The 24,967-nt window shown below is 41.1% G+C and overlaps 1 protein-coding gene across 7 annotated transcripts in view; it reads left to right on the plus strand.

Annotated features, from left to right (window-relative positions):
* Positions 1–24,967, plus strand: part of MCF2L (MCF.2 cell line derived transforming sequence like) — a 262,290-nt gene that overhangs the window by 10,472 nt on the left and 226,851 nt on the right. For 5 of the 7 annotated variants that reach the window (XM_048855499.2, XM_048855525.2, XM_048855554.2 and 2 more), the window contains exon 2: positions 3,664–3,853. In XM_048855499.2, coding sequence (XP_048711456.2) covers positions 3,685–3,853 — 169 coding nt within the window. In that variant the 5' untranslated portion in view covers positions 3,664–3,684. Of the gene's footprint in view, positions 1–3,663; positions 3,854–24,292; positions 24,468–24,599; positions 24,820–24,967 lie in introns of those variants that run through there. The other 2 variants (XM_048855605.2, XM_048855615.2) reach the window with 2 other exon arrangements.

The following is a 24,967-nucleotide window of genomic DNA, read 5'->3' on the forward strand; positions in this document are numbered from 1 at the left end:
TGGGCATAACTGGACAATGCAAGACGGTGGTTCCTATGGTTGTGTCTGGGACTGGAGATATTGGCTGGTGTCATTCAGTTGCACAATCCAAGGAGCAGCTTACATGCCAGAGGCTGTGTGAGAATAGCCCAGGAGTGGGGGGTTCTCACAGCAGAGCGGGGTAAGGCTGGCTCCCAGAGTCCAGGATTGGAGTGACCTAGCAGCTCACTGGTCTAGATAACACCAGAGGGGAGCGTCACGGTAACCCTACTGCATTTCACTTCACTCTTGAGAAGGAAAAATTACTCTGATGGTCTATGATGGTGTCCTCCTCAAGGGATATTTTTCTTTTTTTTTTCTTTTTTAAATTTCTCTTGATTAGAAAAGTCCACACGTTAGCCAAGAAACTAGGGAGAAATATTGCCTTAAATATACCATGTGAGATAATCAAGAGAAACAATGAATAGTGCCGTATCAACAAATAAAATATAAAATGCTGTTACACTTTGTAGTATTTATCTTCTGCTGAAATTCCAGTATCACATAGTTATCTCTGCATGTGTAGTCTCTTGTTTTCATTGTTGCCTGTGATGTGTTTAACTCTCTTCAGGTGTTCAAACCAAATTTAATTTATCATAATAGTATTCATTTTTGTGAATCTCACTCTTGTAATGCTGCACACACTCCAATAGAGGTCTCCTAGAGAGTAAGTTTGTTTACTTGTATTCTTTTACCACTGGGAATGGCTTATTGCTTTAAAAAAAATATTTATTGCCCTAGGGGTACAAAGCATATGCAGCTTCCATTAAATCAGTGGGTGCTCTGGATGCTCAGCACCTTAGAAAATCAGGTACTCCTGCTTTTTATTTTAAAAGTAGATTTAAAAGTACAGCAAAGACTACAATATTTGGAAAGTTTGTCATGAGGCGGAGGCAGGAGAAGAGGGAAGTTGTCAGCAACATGTTAGCTGCGAGTAAAACAAGTTATTTTTATACACTGAGAAAATATAGCTTATAACAGTGTTTAGAGCAGAAGGGCTTTGGTAGGAATGATGTGTAGTGTGTGTGGGAAGTATAGTAATTAACTCTAATTAGATAATACTTAATCCTTCTCAGACCATTCCTGAGGGATTCATGGTTAAAACATTGCTAGTCTCATTCTTTATTTACAAACAGTCATTTTATTTCAAGCTAAATTGGCTGAGTTAGTTTTCTTTAAATCATAAGATTATCTGCATTATACTTGAAGGTGACAATCCTGAAGTATATCAGTATTACCATCTATACTCTTGGATAATATTTTTATTCTGAGGCAGTCAAAGTCAGCATCTGGAAATATGGAGAAGGTTAAAGGAAAAGAATCAACTAATATTTTCTTGCTATTGTAATAAGTGGAGATACAGTAATCCTAGGTCACATCCTTGTCCAGTGCATGCTAAATGTGAGTTTAGGAGATATCACATGTCCCTTCTTCCCTCTTGTTTACTTACCCAGAGTGACTTAGCAAAGCTATTTTGGTCTCCAGCAGCTTTGTTCTCTGCTTTTCCTTTGCAGAGTTAAGTCAAAAGATGGCCAAAGGTGTTTACTAGACTGCTAGGAAAAGTCAGGGTGCTTCGCTGATGTAATGTGATGGATGTTGACAACAGGGGGCACCACTACCCCTGAAATGGATCTTGACTGGCTCCTGGTGGATTACTGTCCATACCTGTGAAAAAGGCCCACAGTAATTCTCTGCAGCACACAGCAGTTTATTAAGAAGGAATTACACAAGCAGTAAAGGATTATATTAAGCATCTATCTCCTATGTTAGACATTAAGAGCTATACATTCCTCTTAATGAGTGTCTTTCACAAACAGGCCCTGCACTAGCCTCATGCAGTTCCTGCTTGGCAAACAAAGAAGGTGGTCACCAATTTTATAGATAGCTTCTTTCCTCCTGGTCCGTCTTGGGTTCCTCCTGAATCAAGCCTTGGTTGCCTTGAGACCCCTCTGGTTCACAGTGCTACTCTAGCTCACAGAGCAGTTTTGGCTACTGTGTCTAGCAGCGTTGCTTCTTCAAGGGTCAGTTAAGGAATCCCAACCAAGAATTATTTACTTTGCTTGATTCTTACACTTTTTTTCCCCCTCAAAGGAGTCACATGTCTTACAAGTATGCTCAGTAGCCGTGTGGCTACTAATTTTTACCTAACTAGTGTTTTAGAAGGGGGGTTGGGGGGAGTGCTACCAAACGCAGATCCCACATTTACTCACTCAGTCATTCACTCTGGCTCTCTGCGTGGTGTCCTTGCTGTAAGGTAACTACAACCAGGTTGACCTGTGCTCCATGCTCGAACTTTATGCATGTGATATTTACTTTTGCATGGGCCCATATTTGCTGACCAATAGGTTCAATATCGATCGTACATGCAGACTTTGCCAGTTCTCTATCAAATTTGCTTCTGCTTAAAGGAAATCTGCTCCCAGGATCCTCTGCAGCCATTCAGCCATGTTTAAGTCATGTCAAGTTATGCTCGCACCATTCACTCAGTATGGCCACACCAATTTGGCACCATCCCAACAATGGAGGGGAAACTTCCTCTTGCTAGAGCCTTGTTGCTTTCTAGACTTTTTCCTCAATGAAGAGCTCTGTGGAGCTTGAGAACTAGTCTTTTTCACTAACGGAATTTGATCCAATAAAAGATATTAACTCACCCACCATGTCTCTCTCATATCCGGGGACCAATACTGCTACAACACTATAAACAAGTATAACTTGGCAATTATAAGTATCAAGAACTAAGATGTCTCCCACAATGTGAAAAATAATATAGCTTTATTCCCCGGTTAATGATGATTTATCTTTGATTTCAAGAACAGGTGACTTTGAGGTCAAGGTACATTATTTCCACCCATCTATTTCTGTAAATGCACAAACCTGCAGGTGTCTCTCCCATCCATAAACAGTTAAATCTCTTACCTTTTGTCTGGACAACTAACTTTTACATCTCCCCCTTCCCTCCAGTTCTTCCCTTCCAGGAATAGGGCAGCCTCAAGAGGCTCAGACCCCGTGTTAAAAGCCAAAACAAGTTAGTAATATAATGCATTTCTTCTTCCCTGACTGGTCTTCCTCCCACCACCAAAATGCCCTCTGAGTTCATTTGTTTCCTAACATGTACCTTTCAAATCTGTAACAGTCATTTTACCTCTTTTCATGTTTCAGGAAATAATTTAATATTTAAACATTTATATTATTTTGCTTTTTGCAAATCTTGTATTCCTGGGACATTTTCTCTTTTATCCAAGCAACCTTGTTCGAGAGATTTGTTTTGTATAAGCATTGGTGTCTCACATTGAAAGTATATAGAAGTATCTTTGGCTTCCATGCACTTGTTTTTAAGGTTGTATGTTGTTTTCCATTAGGAAGTTAAAGTTTGTAGTTAAATTGACTTAATCTGTGTCAAGGCCTCTGGTTCAAGACTAGGTGAAGAAAGGGCCTTTTTATACAAGGAAACCTGATGTTTGTGTTGGATGAAAGCTAGTTCTACTCATCTGATATCCTGGATATACACCTGTCATCTTAAATAAGTATAAAGTAGCTTTATTCTATTCCAAAAATCAAAGGTTCTGGTAATGTGTGTAGCGATCACTGTTTTTAAACTTACCTTGAATAATGCTAAATAGTTTTAATTTGTCTCACTTTTGGCAGAAGTCAACATAAGATACTTTAATGTCTGTCTCTTGGCACTGGAGGGTGATCCTATGTAAGGAAACTGGCAGCTGCAGTTGTTTCGTAACAGACAGCCAGTCTAATGAGAGGAAAGAAGAAGATATTGAGCCACAAATTGTGGTATCTGACATCATCCAGCTTGTGCAAGAGAAGCAGCAGATGCAAGCAGGTGAGAAAAATCTACTAAATGTTGTGAACATTTCTTGCTGGTGCCAAGCTATAGAAAACCTTCATAACATAATATCCAAGTGTTGGCTGGTGGGATGGTTTTAATAAACTACTATTAATTTAAAATGTTTAAACTTCAATTTCTAGTAATTTAAGCAAGATTCTTATGCTAGGCTTACACAGAATACTTTTGCTTTAAATATCTTGTTGTTAATTTCCTAAATTGAAACACTTCAGTGGCTTCAGGGATGGTGGGTTGGTTTTTGGCTTTTAAACAAGACTTCAGCGATTCCTAATAGTTCCTTATCCTTTGGACATTGTGGATATCCACAATTGCGTATACCTATATCTGGATATCTCTGCTTGGGGTGTACTTAAGTCAGTAAGGAAAATTAATGTACTGTGCATTCAAGACTCTGGTAATTTCAATTGTTAACTTTGGTTCCAGTGCTGCTCTTAAGAATTTTGCATTAAACTTCACTACAGACTTCAGTGAAAGCAGGACTGGGCCATTCTTCATCAATATTGTCAGTTCAGTACATAGCAGATTCTTCACCTGAGGACTACATCCATCCCAAGTTTGACACTTGTGTTCCAAACCATTAATCACAGTGCAAAAAAAGCACCTTAAAATTCATAATTGCTACAAAAATTGTTTTCATTCTAAAAAGTCAAAAGATATAGGAATATATTTTCTTGAAACTAGATGGCGGGCACAGCTGCTGAGAGCAAGCATAAGACATTTCAGCCATGAATGTGATTTTTTGGGGGGTGGAAGTTATAAGACTATAAAACTAAGAGCTCAGCATGAAAGCTCCTTCTCCATCATCGCTAACAGTGTTGCTGGCAACACTAATCAGACTAAAAGAAATTGAATCATGTTTGTGGTCATTCTTAACGAAGTTTTGATTTTAATAAATTAGCCTCATTGACAATACAGAGTTCTATGACTGTCAAAGGTTGCTTAAAAATCAATTCTAGAAAGAATTACAATTACAAAATATTTTACATATTTAAAACTAACAGTTTATATAGTGGGTTGCGTAGGAGGTGGATGATGGATTAACAGTTTCAATGCTTGTTCGAATGATTTCTTCAAGACAAATTAACCTCACCCCTTTGAGTTCTGATTTAAGAAAACCCGTGTGAGCATAGCCATTGAAGCTGATCACTTTTTGTGGGGGAATACTGCTATTAAAATATTGCTATGGGGAATAAATTACAGAACTTGTAATGGAGTATTCTCTTTTCAGTGGCCATTTTTTGGCTCACAACACGTATTGGGTTTTTAAATCTCTCATGCAGCCTAGTAATCTGTGATAGATCGTATTAGAGAGCATTCTCACTGCCTTTATTTGTTTAACCATCTGCTGTTAGTGTTTTAACCTCTTGCCTCGCTTTCAAAAGTCAACCTCCCTATTGTATTAAGCATTATTTATATTGGAATATCTCCCAGGAGACCCAGGCAGGATTGGGGCCCCATTGTTCTAGGCACCGCACAAATGTAGAGCAGGGGACAATTTCTGCCTCAAAGGGTTTGGAGTCTAGATTAAGATGTGACGTGGGGAAACAAACAGTGGAAAGAATAGAGGGCAAGGGTAACAAGGACAGAAGTGTGATGTTGCATAGACAGGTTGTGTGCACAATTACTGTGAAGTTGCATCTATAATACCCACTCTTTCCTCCATTGCCTGTAGAGCTGGTTTGGGGGGAAAAAAGTTCATGATTGTTTTGTCCCTGTGTGGTGGGGTTGTTTTTTTTGTTTTGTTTTTTGTGTTCGTTTGTTTTGAAATTCTTCCACTAAAAAAAAAAAAAAAAAAGCTTTCAACCGATTCTAGTCAACCTGCCTTCTTTCCCTTAGGGCACAATGTCTTTGAGGTGGCACTGCCTCCTCTCACTGCAGCTCCACCTGAGTCAAGCTCCTTGAGTGCTGTGCTTGCAGGCCAATGTCAAATGCTGCCACCTCCTGCAAATTGTGTTCCAGGGTATGCTCATGTAGCAATGGTGTCTTCTGACCAGTGGGCTGACCCAGTTCACTTCCACGCCCACAGGCTTTCTGGAGCCTGGTCTTCCTGCAGTTTTTTGTTCCACTCTCCTCCCATGGCTTAGAGTGAAGTCAGGGTGGCTCTAGAATTTGTGGAAAGGTAAATGGTGCTAGTATGGCATACTGGTGAAAACCATGGTAAAAACAGCAAGTAGGATTGCTGTGACAAACCGCTCCCAAACGAGGGTGCTACAGACAAAGCTTTTACCAACGTTAAGACTTAAGCACAGCTCAGCTCGGGTTTAAAGACTCAAAACAAGTAAAGATCTGGAACAGAAAATAAAGCATGAAAAATCACTCTGGTGCAAAATTATGCAATAACAACATATATTTACCGAACAGAAAATACTTTTTAAAATGTAGAACTGAATAAAATGGGCTCCTTTTCTGTTTAGTTTTTATGTGGAAAAATTACAGGAGAACTGAAAAAGCAGCTGAAGGCACATGTGCATCAGCAATTCATATAGAAGCACAAAAACTTGTTACAAGAATAATTAAAAACCAATTTAACCATTGTAAAGCTGTAATTCAGACTCTTGAAATGCTTAGCTGTTACGTTCATAAACTCTTTGAAGAATGTTCTTGGCCTCAACTAAAAATGTTAAATTACATAGCTTTCTGCAAAAAGAAAAGGAGTACTTGTGGCACCTTAGAGACTAACCAATTTATTTGAGCATAAGCTTTTGTGAGCTACAGCTCACTTCGTTGGCATCCGATGAAGTGAGCTGTAGCTCACGAAAGCTTATGCTCAAATAAATTTTAGTCTCTAGGGTGCCACAAGTACTCCTTTTCTTTTTGCGGATACAGACTAACACCGTTGCTATTCTGAAACATAGCTTTCTGTGTACAGCAACCAATAGATTTTCAGCCTTAGATTGCTGAGATTGCTTGTTTTGAGATGTTCTAGCAGGTCTAGTTCGATAAATCGGAAACAGATTTTCAGCTAACATTGTATTACCAAGCCACTGGTATGTACTCCTCTTGATAACAGCCTAATGGAAGTACAAGCCAAAAAAGAAATAACCTATTAAGCCTTTATAAATTCTGCTAAATCCACTGGTGCATTGCACTCAAGTGATTCACCCCCAGGAGCAAATCAGGATAAATGCAAGAAGTGGTAATGTTTGTTGTTGCTCACTAAATAGTGATATACAACTGTTTTACCATATATTATCCCAGAATTGACTGCCCTCTCAAAAAGGGATGGGAAATAATGCATTTGGATTAAATCCATTCTACTTTTGAATGTCCTGAATGTAACTAATTTCCCCCACCACTTAAAAAAAAAAATTGGAATGCTGAGAGTGCAGGAAAGATAAATTAGCCAGTCTAGCTAATCCTTTACGTATTCTTGCACTTTATCGGAGAAAATCTCCTAAGAAACTTTCGTGGAACAGGTGCTATTCCCTAAGAAGCTTTACCCTACTTGATATTTCATTGGAATTAACCTTGGTTTTATTTGGAAGGCTGCAAGGGACAATCTGGAGAAATTTTTTTTCAAAGGGTTTATCACAAGAAATACAACTGGCATGTGTACAGAGAAAATATTGATTAAAAACAATAACCAGAATGGATGACCAGGTTGCTTGATTATAGAAAGAACTGTAAAATTTGTATATTGTCCTCAACAGTTCTGAGTCCTATCTTGGCTTTGTTTTATATTAGAAATCACTATGTGATATGGCATAGCAGCAAAAGGATTGTTTTAACTCTGATGAGCAGAAAACTGAGCGAGTACCAATATATAGGGCTTTAATTTGGCCTTTCGCACTCATTTAAGAATGTTGGCATATCTTTTATATAACAAAACAGGTTCGTGTGTATGGAGTTGTGCAGATGAGAGCTTGTAAACCTAGGTCCAGTAGATGGAAAATATCCCATTCATGTGTTTTTTTTTTTTTTCTTTTTTTAAAGACTAGAGATGTGTGCAAATATCTGTGGGTGAAAATCCCTTTCCTCTCCCCCACTCCACCTGTGTGCCAGTGATCTATCCTTAACCTAGAGGTGGCTGAATTTCATTGGTGAAACTATATGTATGTACATTGAAAAGTGTGTTAATTTGCATTAATGACTGGAAGACCTACTGTGGATAGCTGAATCTGGTAAGTGAACAGTTTTTTTTTTTTTGTAGATTTGGGACAATGGTGATTGACTAATCTGACCACTGGCATAACACAGGGCATAGGATTTCCCTGTGTTTCTTCCTGCAGGTCCAATAGCTGTGTTTGAACAAGAACATACCCCTGTGGTATGGTTTGTGGGTTTTTTTTTTTTTTTTTTTTTAAGAAAATGCCATCTTGATTTAAAAATGTCCCTGTGATGGAAAATGCACCATATCCCTTAGTCAGCTGTGTTGGGGGGGGGGGAGGGAACCCCCCATTTTTTTGTCCAGTCTGAATTTGTCTAGCTTCAACTTCCAGTCACTTACTCCTGAAGGAATTCTGCACCAAATAACTCTGTGCACAATATTTTAAAATTCTGCAAATTTTATTTGTTAAATAAATGTGGAGGCTCTGGCATGGCAGTGGGGAGCACAGCCCATTAGCTGCATGCAGGTGGGCAATCACCCTGCAGCCTCCACCTTGGGACACAGATTCAAAAGTGAGACTGTGCCTGACACAACGCAAGGGCTGGGCCTGCCCCAGAAACACCCCGGGGCCCTCTCCCTCTGCGCCAGACATACTAAGTTTGGGCAGGCAGATTCAGTCTGACAGAATCCAAGTGTAGAGGGGTTTAGTGTGTGGGGGATCCAGGTAAGAAGTGATAGGGTTCTGTGTGTGGAAATCTAGGTCCAGGTGCCTGTGGGGGCAGGAATCTGGATGCACAGGGGCTCGTTTTGGGGGGGGATTCTGGTTGCAGGAACAATGAGAAGCTGCAGGAGGGTCCAGCTAAAGGTGGTTAGGGATTAGTGTGGGGGGGTGGTGGGTCTGGGGGTGGGAGGGTTAGCAGGATGGGGGGTCCGGGTGCTGGGGGAATGGGGTGGGGGTCTGGGTGCAACTGGCTGCAGCTCAGTGGGGTGGCAGTCTGGGTGCAGAGGGCTGGTTGGGGTGGTGCTCATCGGGATGGGGATTTGAATGTGGGGGTTCTGAATGCAGGGGGTGAAACTCAGCAGGGGACTCTGGGAAGGGGGTGTCTGAATACACAGGGGTTGGGCAGACAGGGGAGCAGCTCCCTCACAGTGACCCCCTACAGCTGAGGAGCAATGGGGGGCAGGAAGTGCCCTGCCTGTTCCATGCAAAGGAAGTGCGCTCCCCCCTCAGCCCAGCCAGGAGTAGCAGCTGAGCCTGGTGCAGGGTAGGAGTCACTGGGTAAGACTGGGGAGAGCCAGGTGCATGGGAGTGAGGCTTGGTGGAGGTAGGGGGGCACTCTGGGTATGGATACATGAAAATTGAGTCTGACCCAGCACAGCGGGGAATCCCCAGCCTTCCCCCTCCCCTCCCTGGTAGTGATTTACCTCTCTTCCAGCTGCTCTGGGTGTCTGCAACAATGTGCCTGTGCTGCTGGGAAGAGGTGCATGGCCTCCCTTGTGGCTTCCCTTTGTTTCCCTGTCAGTCTTTTTTCTTTTTTCTGCAGGGAAGCAAAGAAATCTGTGGTGGACATTAATTCTGCACATATGCATTGGCTCAGAATTCCCCCACGAGTAAGTCATTGGATCTTGTTACATCTTTCTCTGTTTAGATTATAAAATTTCCGTTTCCTGTGTAGGTGTTTCTAGACTGCAGTCCACTCATTCCTGAACTTTCTCTTTGATAATCTAAATGGATAGACTCAAGGAGCACAATTGCTATAAGGCATGTTTTCCAATCCTTTAATCATTCTTGAATTGTGGGTATCAAAACTGCACACCGTTTTCCAGTAGAGGTTGCACCATTAGGAGAAAAAAGGCAATGGAACTGCAATGGGGTGCACAAACCCCACACAGACTGGGAAAGGGTAATTGAACTGCTATGGACTCAGTAAGCCCTGTCCTGCTACACCTGCAGTAAGTGTCAGGCTTGGAGGGAGGAGTTAAAGGGGGGGCTGGCTAGGCGGGAGAGTAGACTTCAACCTCTCTCTCCGTAAGAGGGAGCCTAGCAGGGGCCAGGAACTAACTACAGACTGCTGCCTTCTAGGGCATCCATGAGGAAAGGTAGGCTTGACATGGGACTATTGTTTTGAATTTGCTACCAGCAACTTGTCTTGTGTTTGTGTTGCTGAGTATGAGTGCTGTAGGTGCTGCCCTGCCTGAAGGGGGCGACACCTGAATAAACAGCTTGTCCTTTTGCACCTGACTGGGGATCCAGCCATGGTTTGTTGCAAACTCAGGACCAACCTTGTAACAATAACCTCTCTATTTCTACTCTATATTTCCCTGTTTTATGCATCCAAGAATCACATGAGCTCTTTTGGCCACAATGTTGCACTCAAAGCTCGTGTTCAGCTGATTATCCACTATGGACTCCAAATCCTTTTTAGTGTCACTGCTTCTCAGGATAGAGTCCCCTATCCTGTAAGCATGGCCTGTTCCTAAATGTATGACCTTCCGTGTGGCAGGCAGTCCTCAACTTGATGATGTTCAACTTATGATGAACGGCTCTTACAATGCTTCTGAATTGATACCCTGATTTGACTTACGACAATTGGTTTAGACTTCACAATGCTCGGTCCCGCAACGGAGAGGATTGCGGTTCTGAGTTACGACGTTTCGACTTAGGATGCAATTTTTAGGAATCAAGTGTGTCGTAAGTCCGAGGACTGCCTGTATTGAAATGCATGGTAAGCTGGGCACAAGCAAACAAAGTGATCCAGCTTACTCTGTATCACTGTTCTATCCTCTTCATTATTTACTAGTGCCCCAATCTTTGCATCATCTGCAAACTTCTAGTAGCAATGATTGTTGCCCCTGTCCCCCCCCCCCCCCCCCCCGGAGTAATTGATAAAATTACTAAACAGTGGCAGAGGCAAGAACCGACCCCTGATGGATCCCACTAGAAACACAGCTGCTCAGCAGCGATTCACTGTTAAATTATCTCAGTGTAATTATAATTTTACTAGTTTTAATCCATTTAATGTGAGCCGTTTGATTTTTGTATCATTCTCATTTATTAATCAAGATATATTTCATTTGATACTGTAAGATGTTACAGAAATCTATTCCATCAACACTATTACCTTTACAAACCAAACGTAACTTTTTTTTTAAATACCTTAATTTGACAAGACCTATTTTCCATAAACACACATTGATTGGCGTTAATTATATTATCCTCCTTTAATTCTTTGAATCCCATATCTGCAGTGCTCTGTGTGGCATGTGCACATGTAAGATCCGATATACAATCTATATATACACACAATGTACAGGTGGAGTTGGTGGCTTTCTAGAATACTATGAAATATCACATACAGTAGTGTGATATATTTATAGTAAAGTGATGAACTCTTAGTAGTATGAAATTCATTCTTGTCCTCTGCTAAATATTAACTGTGAAGTTGTGTGATAATGTTGGGTTTTTCTTGAATTTTAGCAGGTTTGCAGACTAGTAAAATGACGACTGGCAGGTCACTTCTAACTGAGTACCGTATATACTTGATCATTAGCCGGTTTGTTTATAAGCCAACACCCCCCCTTCCCCCCAAGATGGATAAGTAAAAATGGAAAAAAATTATGACCCATTCATAAGCTGACCCCATAATTCAGGGGTCAGCAAACTTTGGCTCCCGGGCCATAAGGATAAGCTGCTGGCGGGTCGAGATGGTTTGTTTACCTTGAGCGTCCTCAGGCATGGAGGTAAACAAAGTGTCCCAGCTCACCAGCTGCTTACTCTGAGGGGCCAGGACAGCAACTGGTGGGGAAATTTTTTTGTGGAGGAGAAGCTGGGGGTCAGGGGAGTAACCCCTGTGATCACCCCCCACACGACCCCACACTCTCCCCATCCCTTCTCACCTTTAGGATCCTTTGGGCATGAGAGATGCAATTTTTAACTTTGTTACGCTCGTATAGCAAATAGTTATAATTATGTCCTGAATAATTACTAACACATTCAGTTTAAAGTAAGGAATATAATATTTCCTTAATAAGATGCAGGCATTTTCTTTACTAAGGTATTCTCATGAAGATGGTGAAAAGAAGTGCCAGTTGGCTAATGGTTTCTTTCAATATGTCTATAAAAGCTCTTCAAGTTGGATTGGAAGCATTCGTATTTGTCACTATTTATCTTGAGGAAGGTAGCAACACTTTCCTTTGAAAGGAGATCTCATGACACCGTGAAGAATTCTAAACTCTGCCACTAAGAGTGGTTTTGTACTGACATGTTTGCAGAGATGCATAAGTGTGGTAGCCAAGTATTATGTTTTTAAGATTTAAAGTGGCTTAAGAATTGAATTTGGAAACTCGTTACTATTTAAAAAGCTGTTTGTTCAAGTAGGACTACAAATGTCCTTTGTGCATCAGCCAGGGATGTGTCGCTCCCCACAAAACCCTGTCTTCACAAGATTAAAAATACATTATTACTTTATTGAATTGTGTAATTTGACAAATGATAAACTTTTATCTGGTAAAAGCTTTGTTCTACCACATAGATGTATAGTAGAAGCTTATATCTTCAGTTAGAGAGATTGTTACATTATATTAATAATGTATTTTTAAGCCATGAGTTGATTGTGGCTGAGATCTAAGAATTATACATAATTGTTTTTAATGTATTTTTGTCACACTGTTCAACGTTATTCATATTTTTTCCTCTCGTATCTTTAGAGCTTGTGTTTTTGTTTTAAGAAGAAAAGGAGTACTTGTGGCACCTTAGAGACTAACCAATTTATTTGAGCATGAGCTTTCGTGAGTTACAGCTCACTTCATCAGATGTTTACCGTGGAAACTGCAGCAGACTTTATATACACACAGAAATCATGAAACAATACCTCCTCCCACCCCACTGTCCTGGTATTGTTTCATGATTTCTGTGTGTATATAAAGTCTGCTGCAGTTTCCACGGTAAACATCTGATGAAGTGAGCTGTAGCTCACGAAAGCTCATGCTCAAATAAATTGGTTAGTCTCTAAGGTGCCACAAGTACTCCTTTTCTTTTTGCGAATACAGACTAACACGGCTGTTCCTCTGATACCTGTTTTTGTTTTGTTTTTTCCCTCCTGCATGGGTATTCTCCATCACAGAGATGGTAAGGTTTAAAAACAAAAATAATACTTGCTATACATGCTTAATTCTTGCTGAATAAAAATAGCCTCTTAACTAGCCTGTTCCTTTTTTGGTATCGATTTAGGGTGAAATTCACCCTGGTGAAGAGGGCCTCTTACAAGATCCTCCACAGTTCATACCACTCAGTCCCTCAAAGTGTGTTTCTGCAGATGGGTCAGCTATGCATATATCTGGCTTAAATGTAGGTAAAGTGAATTTCACCCTTAGGAAGGTGCACATATCACCTTTCGTAGTGGAGTACGTGTGATGCCAACTCCGCTTTCTAATGAACTTCACCTTATCTGTTGGAAGTTAATGGAAGAAATATTGTTTTTTTAAAATTTCCATTCCTAGCTGTCCATTTCAAGGCAACTGCACCTGTATACCTCTTCCATGGTCCACTAAGGATACCCACTTCCAGATTTCTGGCTCCTTTGCCGTCACTCTCTCTTGGGCAGAGACTCGCATCTCTCTCCCTCCTGACGGGGTTGTTAAGGCTGCATAGCTCCTTGATCATGCTGTAATATTCGTAGCAAGCTGTTTACCTAAACAGGCCAGTATCTGCACTTTGCTTTCTCACCAGAGGTTATGAATAGTATAATTGCGGGCAGTTATGAGTTTCCACACCAGTCTTTCTAAGCAAGCCCATTTGTTCTTAAGGTGAAAACATTACAGAGAACTGTTGAAAACAATAAAAGAATCTACACACGTTAAAAAGCTTACCAAAGGTCGCTCCAGCCTTGGAATCTTACAGGTGTCAGTCCTTCAAATCTACAGCTCTGTTTTCCCCATGGTTACAAGTTTATGACTGTCTTCAGATTCAGAACCAGAACCCAGACTGAGCAGATCAGCCTGTTTCTTTATATAGTTTAGGCCTTTGAACTCTAACCTCTGGGAACAGGTAGTTGGCAGACAGTCCCCCTCATCTCAGGATGTAGCTTCAAAAGGCTTGGTTTTTGCATAACTGGAGAGGGGGAATTTGTATTAACCTCCCCCTAGATATTCCCCAGGAAAAACACTTTTTATTCTTATTATTCCAAAAGCGTATTCTTGTCTGGCACAATGTCAGTGTAGTCTTTTGAACTCCCAGGTTCACATCACATTTTCCCCCTAGAGGTTACATACAATCCCAGCCCACAATAATACATAAACTTTGCATTTAACAGTCACATACCAGGGTGCTATCCAGACCAGTGGAGGGCTGTGTCACCCCTGCCTTGCAACCTTGTGTGCCTTACAATGCCTTGCTGAAGTAGCTCACACCTGGCTGCTTACAAACAGCCTTCTGGCATGCAAGCTACACCCTGTGTGTCTGGGTAACTGCAACCTGCCAGCCACACTTGGATTACACTCTGGCTTTTACCAGCCTGGGTTATACTGCAGGGTGACACCAATGCACTCAGTCCCAGGTTGTCCCCCTTCCCCCCCCACCGCCGCCAGAAATGTAAATCTTGCACTGCACAGCCCTCTCCTGGATGGTCCAAATATAAGTCCACTGTTCCTGTAAGGAATAATACACAATGGTTTGTTACCCAGACACTTGAATTTGAACACACCGGATTAAATAAAACAATAAAAAAAGTTTCTTAACTACAAAGAGAAATTTTAAGAGAATACAAGTAATGATCCATAAAAGACACGGTTACAAGAAAAATAAAGAGAAAACACTTTCTAGTGCCTAACTTTTAACAAACTATGTTAGATTAAAGCAGTTTCTCAACACATGCTTGTAGTAGCATTATTAACCCAACTCTTCAGGTCAGGACCCTTCCCCCAGAGTCCAATGGCTGTTTCCTTTGTCTTCTCAGGTACAGAGCATGAGATGGGTAGGGCGAGAGAAATGGTTGTCTTGGGGTGTTTCCCCCTCTTTTTTTTTATAGTTTTTATTTTTTAAGTTCCTCTTTGTAAAGCATTTCCAGTTGAGAACCAGGAGACAGGCAGTCTGCCAGAAGGAGGAGACACCATGCTGTTTCTTTGCCAAGATGCAGATCTCTTTGCCCTGTCCCCACTTCTTTGCCAACGAGTGGCCACTTTGTAGGTAATGGCCCATTAGCTTTGTTGACACTTAGCTGTTGTCAGCTTGCCTTTTGTCTTTGGAAAACTGGTTTAACCACTCCCCAGACTTATTTGTGAAACATGCTTTAGTCATGATTTCAGCTTGCGTTTATAACATTACATCTAATGTTGCTATATGCATTTTACCATAATATTACTGATAAGCAAGTTGTGAATTTTCAAACGATACCTCACATGGCATACTTTGTACAAAGATTATTACAAAAGTGTGTAGAGTGTGAACATGGATGTATTCTGTCACATTAATACAATAAGGTTTTTTGAGGATATTGTAGGAAATTGCCATAGCACACTAGGTACTCCTCTGAAGGACCAGGGCGCCATTGTACTTGGCATTGTACAAAGAAGAGAGTCCCTGAATTACAGAGCTTGTAATCAGTGTCTGTGTATGGGGCATGCTCTCTTGTATATTCATCATAGATATGCTGACAGTCCTTAATTCTAGGTACGACTGATACTATTATAAAAAGATTATACAGTCAGTAGTAAAGGGACAGACTTCATAGATTTTTCACAAGTCTGTTCCTTTACTGACTCTAGAACTTTCCTGTAATGGTGTCAGTAGTGCCCATAGTTAAGGAGTCTGTCAACATGTCTATAATGAGCCAATCTTTTCAGAAATTTATCAGCTGACGTTTTTCTGCTGTTTAGTATAAAATAGTTGTAAGTTTTTGGCACGTTTAGAACTCTGTATCCTCAGGGTGAGACATACTTAATGGCTAACTGGAGCTATGCATTTAATCACATGGAAATAGACCCACCGTACTGCTAGTCTGTATTGTCTCATTGCTTCAAATAATAATAATAAAAAGGGTTGAAATCCTGAAGTCTGTGGAACTTTTTTGCCAGGACTTCATCCAGGATGTTCAAGTTGTGCAGGTTAAATCACACCTTAAACCAGTGGTTTTCAAACTTTTTTTTTTTTCTGGCGACCCAGTTAAAGAAAATTGTTGGTGCCCATGACCCAACGGAGCTGGGGATGAGGGGCTTGGGTGCGGCAGTGAGGGCTGTGGGGCTGGGAATGAGGGATTCGGGGTGTCGGAGGGGGCTCTGGGCTGGGGCAGGAGGTTGGGGTGTGGGGGGGCAGTGCAGGTTTTGGGCAGGGCAGGGATGAGGGGTTTGGAGGAAACTCAGGGCCGGGGCAGGGGGTTTAGGTGTGGGAGGGGGTCAGGGCTCTGGGCTGGGGATGAGTGGTTTGGGTGCAGGAAGGGACTCTGGGTTTGGGGGCTCAGGGCTGGGGCAGGGGATTGGGGGTGCAGGTTTGGGGCACAGGCTGACCTCTGGCGGCTCCCAGTCAGTGGCACAGTGGGGGTGCTAAGGCAGGCTTCCTGCCTGTCCTGGCTCCATGGACTCACTGCGCCCTGGAAGTGGCCGGCAGTAGGTACAGCTGCTAGTTGGAGGCATGCGGCTTTTGCCTGCGGGCACTGCCCGCGCCTCCCATGGGCCGGTTCCTGGCCAATGGGAATGTAGTGCCAGTGCTGGAGGTGGGGCCAGCATGCAGAGCCCTGTGGACCCCCTGCCTAGGAGCTGGACCTGCTGCTGGCCGCGTCCGGGGTGCAGTGCAGTATTGGAACAGCTAGCGACTAGCCTGCCTTAGCCGGGCAGCACCGCCAACGGGTCTTTCAATGGTCCAGTCGGCGGTGCTGACCAGAACTGCCGCAACCTATTGCCTTGCATTCTGCGACCCAGTCCTGGGTCGTGACCCACAGTTTGAAAAACCACTGCCTTAAACTAATAAAACAATGTCCATAGTTAATACTGAAACATCTTTCTTGAATCCCCTGTTTGGCTAGGTATTACAGCATGTATGGTATGTAAAATCAAATCTTATTTGGGTAGGAATATTAAAGTCCAGACTTTTAAAAAAAAAAAAAAAAAAAAAAAAAAAAGTGTAGCAAAAACTCAAGTCTTATTAGCTGAAAAGGGGACCATCTACCAGGAAAAAAAAAATCACACTTCAGGTAAAATTTCAAGCTATTTTTTTTTATTCTAGTAAACATGTATGTTGAGTAGAACTGTATCTGAAAAGCCACCTCATTTGTCCTCTTTCAAGTCCCACTACCATGATGCCTACATAAACACAGACAATGATTAAGCAACTTTACTGCTGTGACCACTGTCTTGCATGCTGATCATTATGGTCTCATTTTTTCCGTGTGCTCCCTCTGTTTATAGTCCTATATACTGACCCAAAGTTCATCAGACTATACTTACTACCATCAGACACAACTTAAGTGTGAGATATATCTGAAGTACTGCTGCAGTACTCTTTCTTGGACTATTCACATATACATTGTTAAAACGCAAAAAAAAAAATCTTTTTCAAGTAGGGTTTGCCTGCATCTTGTGGGGGAAATTTTTTTTTTATTCTTATAATAAATAACACATCAAAAGCAATGGGTTTTCACATTTGTTCCTTTCCTTCAAAAGTTTCCTGCAGAAACTATTTGCTCACCAAAACTAATATTAATGGGATGGCTTAAAACCTCCAGATAATTTAGCAGTTATAGTTCAAATTCTGTGTTTTGACTCACCTGGTTTTGCTACTTAAGACCACACATTCCTCTGAGAGAGGAGCTCACAGAGTGGCAGGGGGTTATATAGAGTTATAAGCCTTCGCTCAAAACTTCCTTGCTTTTTGCACGCTTAAAGGGAAGCTGCACCCATTTTGATCAGGATGGACTTCAGAGACTTCTCATGGTAAAAGAAGCATCGTTACCAAATATAAATATAAATTGAAACTTTTAGAATATTTTTGAGGCCTCTGCAGAAGGCAGCTGAATTGCTGAAAATCCTGTATTTTATACAGGACCAATAAAAGCAATAAATAAAAAATGAGGGCCTCTAGGGTTCTATCCAGTGTATCAGATGCTCTTAAATGTCATCTGAGCAATTTCTTGTCACTTTTTTCTTGAGTGGTAGATTAGCATTTGTAGAAGAGGCTAATGAGGGGGAAGGTCCCCCATTATATCTACTTGCTCATTTCAAAGGCAATAGTTTAAAATGCTCTGTCATCACTGATTCAGAGAGGGGGTTAAACATTTCTGGTTTGCTTCAAAGTTGGCCTAGGAGAGAATTGATTGAAGGTTATCTGACTACTGTTTGAAATGAGTTCCTTGTCTCAAACCACTTCCTCATCACATAAAAACCATCAGCACAATTGGAGTCCTTGTTAGAAGCATCAGTAGAAAGACATACTAAATTGCCTCACTCCTACGGGGAAATTGGGAAGGTCACTGCCTTGGGTGTGGCCAGAGACCTCTGAGCTGTTAGAGCTATTCATCCAGCCACTGTCGCATGTGCTAAAATATTAAGAAATGCTAGTTTATTTTTAAAAAATCCTGTTATTTTATACCAATTTGTTAGACATAAAATTTTCTTTTTTAATCAAATTAGGTATAGATTTCTTTAAGTTTCTTCATGTTAGAGAAGTGGGTGATTCTTTTGTTACGTACTGTATAAAAGATATATTTTTAAATGTGGAAGGGGGGAAAAAAACAAGTAATTTTCTTATGTAAACTGATGTAGCTTTCATGGTAGCAAAAGCTTCTATAATTAAGATTGCAATGCAATTTCTGTTATAAACCTTCACTTTAATTCACTCATCAGTTCCTCAGATATTCACCTTATGTGCAGAAACTTTTGATGCTTGTTCAGAGCTGAAATAGGAATATTTCTGGAAGCTTTACCAAATCCATTTAGTCAGTTGGCCAGATTTTCAAAGGCATTTAGGTGCCTAGTGGAATTGATAAAAGGGCCTAAGCAGGTTAGGTGCCTTACTCCCATTGATTTTCAAATCTGTAAATCTGGCCCACTGTCTACTTTAGAAGGCAGAGGAACCCATTATTTCTTATTTTTAAAATTTTATTTTTGTGAATGGATAACATCTAGAACTTTTAAAACTTTATACCTCTGATGTGACTCATCTATAATGACAAGTAAGTACATGGTAAATTTAGGATTGTTGTAATTTATTAAAATGAAGTGATTAAAAGTGGTTTCTTTGTATAGATAGTAAAAATCTTGTATTAGATTTTGAGTTTTATTATTGCTCATGGCACTTAGGAGTTGACACAGTATGTGTTTTGTAATTTTTGTTTTTTAAAAACTCAGTGAAATAATACATATATAAAATCTGTAATACTAAAGTTATGAACTTGGGCCCCAATCCTGTATCTATTTGCTGGAGTGGACCTGTGCAGCATTCCACTAACTGACATGAGTCAAACTATCACCACCTAAGGAGAGAAAATTCATAACAAAAATTGTGTGTACACACACAAGCTGTACTGTAAAGTTGTAATCTTGCATCTTCGTATGGCTAGAAACAAGTGTCTCCTCCCAATGGAAAGAGTTGTGCGGAAAAACTATATTTTTATAGGTGAAGATTGATGGTTCCTTTTATTTTTCATCCTGTTGGACAAACTCCAGACAAAATGCTTATCATTATTGAGTTTTGTCTCTTTAAAAAACCTATAGTTTGTATTTTTTGAATTGCTTATAGTTTTAAAAATGGTGATGTCAAATATACTTTTTGCTTGAGGAAAAGGTTTGTGTTTTTTGTTTTAATAGCTAGAGTTTAAAAGCAGGATATTTAATCTGCAGAGTCACTTAATGAATTGTATTTTCTCAGATCAGTTTATCAGATTGGTTTGAACATATTTGATTATAAGGTACATTAGAAAAATTGTGATTCTTTGAAATTAGTTTAAATTCTTCATAATTAAATTACTGTCTAATTTCTTAAAATGCAGGCTAAGCTAACCAGTGAACAAGTTATTCTTCAAAACTGATAAGTTTAGCAATTGCACATGGAAATATATTTCTTGTGTAGGAGATCCTGCTCATGTTACATCTGTTGTTTTGTTAAGTTTAATCCTGTCAAAAGTGTATGACCTGTTTTTGAAGAAGCTCACCTGGTGAGAAGTACTCTCACAAATTACTAAATGTATTGGAAGAAAAAATAACCATTGTAACAACCCTCTTGTGTGTGACTTTCAGTCAGGAAGCACCTCAGGGTAGAGTTGTTCCTAGCTATTACCATGGAGATGGTGATTCATTTCTGCTTCCTCTTGAGACCCTGCACTAACGGAAGATTTGTCCGTGCTGAACTGCTGCTGGCTGATCCCTAACTCCAGTAATCCAGAGGGGATAGCTGGTGGTGAAGGCAGGCTAGGGTGGTGAAGGCACTCCTTCAGTGCTGCCAATGAGGTCTGTGGGAGGTGGAGTGTTGGTTCCTAAAAGACTGGGAAGTTGTGCTGATAGAGGCTTCCCCAGTCGTGTTTCAACAACTGATATATGATTGGGCTGTGTGTGGAGGTTGTTTGGCTACCTTTGACAGATCCCAGTTTTGACATCTGAAGGATCCAGAGGCAGACTGACCCATCTAACATAAGAACAGCCACGCTGGGTGAGACCAATGGCCCATCTCGCCCACTATCCTGTCTTCTGACAGTGGCCAATGCCAGGTGCTTCGGAGGAAATTAACAGGTGGTAATCAAGTGATCCATCTTGTCGTCCTTCTGGCAGTCAGAGGCTAGGGACACTCAGAACATGGGGTTGCATCCCCGACCTGGCTAATAGCCATTGATGGACTTAACCTCTGTGAACTTATCTCATTTTTCTTTGAACTCCATGATATTTTTGGCCTTCACTCCTGCCAGTGAGTTCCACAGGTTGTGTGAAGAAATACTTCCTTTTGTTTGTTTTAAATCTATTGCCTATTAATTTCATTGGGTGACCCGATTCTTATTATGCAGTGGAATAAATAACACATTCTTTTTCACCTTCTCACCATTCATGATTTTATAGACCTCTGTCATATCCCCTCTTAGTCATCTCTTTTTCCAAGCCAAAAAGTTCCAGTCTTTTTTAATCTCTCTTTATATGGAAGTAGTTCTACACCCCTAATAGTTTTTGTTGCTCTTCTCTGTACCTTTTCCAATTCTAATATATCTTTTGAAATTGAGTGATGAAAACTACATGTAGATATACCATGGATTTATACAGTGGCAATAAGACAGAAAATATATCTATCCCTTTCCTAATGGTTCGTAAGATTGTTAACTTTTTTTGACTGCTGCTTCACATTGAACAAATGGTTTTTTAGAGAACTATTCACAATGACTCCAAGATCTTTCTTAGGTGGTAACCACTAATTTAGATTCCATCATTTAGAAAGTTTTGTCTTTAGTCATCCTTATAAAGTGCCAGGGGTGACAGATTCTTCCTAAAAGTGGGGGGCCTTGCCCCCTCTGTTGCCACGCCTTTGCCCTTCCTCTTCACCCCCTCCCACACCGCCCCCCCCAAGGTCCTGGCCAAACTGGAAGCTGGGGTCAAGCTGGGAAACTTGCCCCCTCCCCCCCCACCCTGGGCAGGTGGAGGGTCCGCTGCTCTGCACAGATTCCTGCATGGCTCTACCCTGACCTGGCTCCGGCCTCCGGCCTGGCCTGGGGCGGGGTCTCAGGAGTTGAAGAGCTGCAGCCTGGCCATGGGCCGACCCACCCTGGGCAGATGGAGGGTCTGTGGCTTCTCACAGGTGGCTGGGCCTGGGACAGGTTCCAGCTTCTGGTCTGACCTGGGGGTGGGGCCTCGGAAGAGGAGGGGCAGGGGGCGGGGCCTGTGGCGAAAAGTGAACAGGCTAGGCCTGTCCACTTGCAAAACAATTATGAAAGTGAGGTTATAGAAAGCAGCATTTACACTAAATGAATGTATCCCACAGCTTTTAAATGTCGTCATACATGAATATTTTTCTGTCCCTTATTTTGGGGCTTTTTTCACACAGTATGGCCCATATTTGAGCCTTGGCATATGACATATGGCATGTGACATATGTTTGTCAGTTCACTTTCTACCCTCTTTAAGCAGTTAGCCCTTAATGGACCTGCACATAGTCGACTTCCTCTCTGAGATGTTTAAGAGAACCTTTTCTTGATATGATAGCCTGTAGTTGAGGCTGTGCTTTTTGTATCACCCATTTAATTAGCCTAGCTATGGGGAAGTTGAACTAGAAAAGTTAAAGTAAAGCTCTTCATTGCATACATTGGAGGCTGTTCAAATTTTTCTATTTGTGCAAAGTTCACAGGTCCCTCTTAAGGACAATATTAAGGACCAATGGGGATAATCCATTGCACTCTTTGCATCTGGATATGGAGGGTCTGGCGCCTTAACCATAATTCCTTCCCATTACTCTGAATGCAAATCTCATAGCCCTGCAAATCTATCTTCCTAAAAGGTCTGCACTGACCTTGAATCCTACTTCTGCTCAGCCAGCAGGTGCTGCTGTTGAATCAATAGGACTGAGGCAGTGTAAGGGTGAGAGGTTTTGAAATATTCTGGAGACTTGGATTTAACACAAGGGGAGAGAGAGAGACAAGGCATTACTATAAAACAGCAAATATAGTGTACATAATGGTTTCCAGTAAGGTATGAAAATATTGCAGATTGGGAATCTGTTATTTAAGAGATCTGCAAGTATATTTATAGAAATTAATTTATTGAGTTATGAGTTGAATGCCCCAACAGTAAGATATGGGGTGGGGGGGAGAGAAGGAACTTTAAATTTGCCTTTTTACTGTATAATACAGTTTTGCCAAATTTGTAAAATTATTTTTATTTGCATCCTAAGAGATAAAAATGTTTCATCACTGATGATGACTGTAACCTATGAAACAACACAACTTTGCAAAAACAGTCCAGGGAGATTACTGATTAACCTAGGAAGCTGAGTAGCACATACTCCCTCAGCTGCCCCAGAACCTGCATGGCACATAATAATAAGCAAAAACTTTCCCGTGCAAACCCTGAAACTGGCATCTGGTGTCAGCAGCTGTGCCAGGGGAGGCTTAGCCTGCCCTGGCCTATTATACCTGCTGTCCATGGAGCTGAAGCTTTCAGAGAGCTATCCACATGGATTTCAAGATCTTTCCTGAGTGGTAATGAATCCATCATTATATATGTGTAGCTGGGATTATTTTTCCAGTGTGCATTACTTTGCATTTATCAATGTGGAATTTCATCTGCCCTTTTGTCATATAGTTACCCAGTTTTGTGATAGCCCTTCGTAACTCTTTAAGTCAGGTTTGGATGTAACTATCCTGAATAATTTTGTATCCTCGGCAATCTTTGCCACTTCATTGCTATATTTCCTTTCCAAATCAGTAATGAATATATTGAACCACACAGGTCCCAATACAGATCCTTGCGTGACTCCATTGTTCACATCTCTCCATTGTGCAAACTGACTCTTTATTCCTACCCTTTGCTTCCTATTTCTTGGCCAGTTACTGATCCATGGGAGGACCTTCTCTCTTAACTCACAAGAGCACAGGAGCCACTACTGCTGTAGGTAGCAATGAACAGACACCAGTGTCTGTAAATATTATTTACAAATTAGTGTAGACCCCGAATGAAGAATTGTGATAGAACATGCATGTTGATTAATTCAGATTAGACATTTATTTTTTAATTCCCCCCCAAAATTCACTTCTATCAACTTTTACTTAAAATAAGAGAATAAGTTTTCTAAAAATACCATCCATCACACTGAAAATCACCAACTTGCCATTCTGTATCATAGCCTTTCTTTTTCTTGGCACAATTCAGGTCAAAAGAAACAAAGTATACTGCTCCTAATTATAAGATATAAAAGTGAAGTGATGAATTTGGTGCTCGCAGCAATAAAAGGCATGCCTGTGATGTTTTATGTGCATGATGAGATTTCGTGCTGTGCCTTTAAGGGAGCTTAGCTCGGGGAGAGTGGGAGCTAAGGTGGCTTTATGGCTGGACAGTCCTGGGGGATGTACGGGTTTGTTTATGCTGCAATAATAAACCCGCGGCATGAAGCCCCAGAGCTTGGGCTAATTGATTTGAGCTCAAGAAGCTCAGGCTGCCTGGCAAAAAATAGCAGTGTAGATGTTTGGACTCAGGCTGGAGCCCAAGATCTGAGACCCCTCCCCTCCTTGTGGGGTCTCAAAGCCTGGGCTCCAGCCTGAGTCCGAACGTCTACATTACAATTTTATAGTCCCATGAGTCTGAGCCCCATGAGCCTGAATGAGCTGACCTGGGTCAGCAGCCACGGCTGTGCTGCAGGTCTTTTATTACAGTGTAGCCGTACTGTAAGGTACATCAGCCTCTTTAGGCTGTTCTATGTCTGCAGCACTGCCTTCAATCTGCAGCTCTGCCCCTTTCAGGACCCATGTTTCAGGGTTTGTGAGGGGATCCTTCCAATGCCAGATGGAGTGGCATAAAGGGGCACCGCATGCCTTTTACCCAGAGTAAAGAAGTCGGAGCGAGGATGAAGATCTTCCCTCAAGGATTTGGGTAAATGGTGTTTGCAAAAAAAAGAAAAAAAAATGTTGCGGAATTCTGTTTTGCAAGTCAGCAAGGCTCTCACTGCAGAAATGTCTTTCCCTATTGAATGGTAAAGCATCTGCAGCCATTGGTTTCCGTGGAAACCAATTTTGCTGGGAACACACTGCACTAAACTGAATGTCAGTTTTTCTGAACTTGAGATTTATGTTATCTCTGGAGTTTAACACTTGTGCGTGGAGTGTCTTATTTCATTTGGCTCTCAAATGCTGTGTACTGTACCCTTTTTTCAAATTTACAAAGTAAATGGTCAAAGGAAGAGATTAGCTACACGCTTGGAATTTGTGACAAAGCAACAAGAAAGGTTGGTATTTATGAAGCTAAAAGTTAGGGGTGTCTTGTTTTTGAGTGACTTGCAGAAAAATATTTTTGACTTAACTGCCAAGTCAAAAGTTGCTTCTGTGTTACAACATAAGTTATTTTTTTCTTTTTAGCAATATTAGTTTAATGTT

The sequence above is a fragment of the Caretta caretta genome, chromosome 1 (genome assembly GCF_965140235.1).
Source record: "Caretta caretta isolate rCarCar2 chromosome 1, rCarCar1.hap1, whole genome shotgun sequence".
NCBI classification, from domain to species: Eukaryota; Metazoa; Chordata; order Testudines; family Cheloniidae; genus Caretta; species Caretta caretta.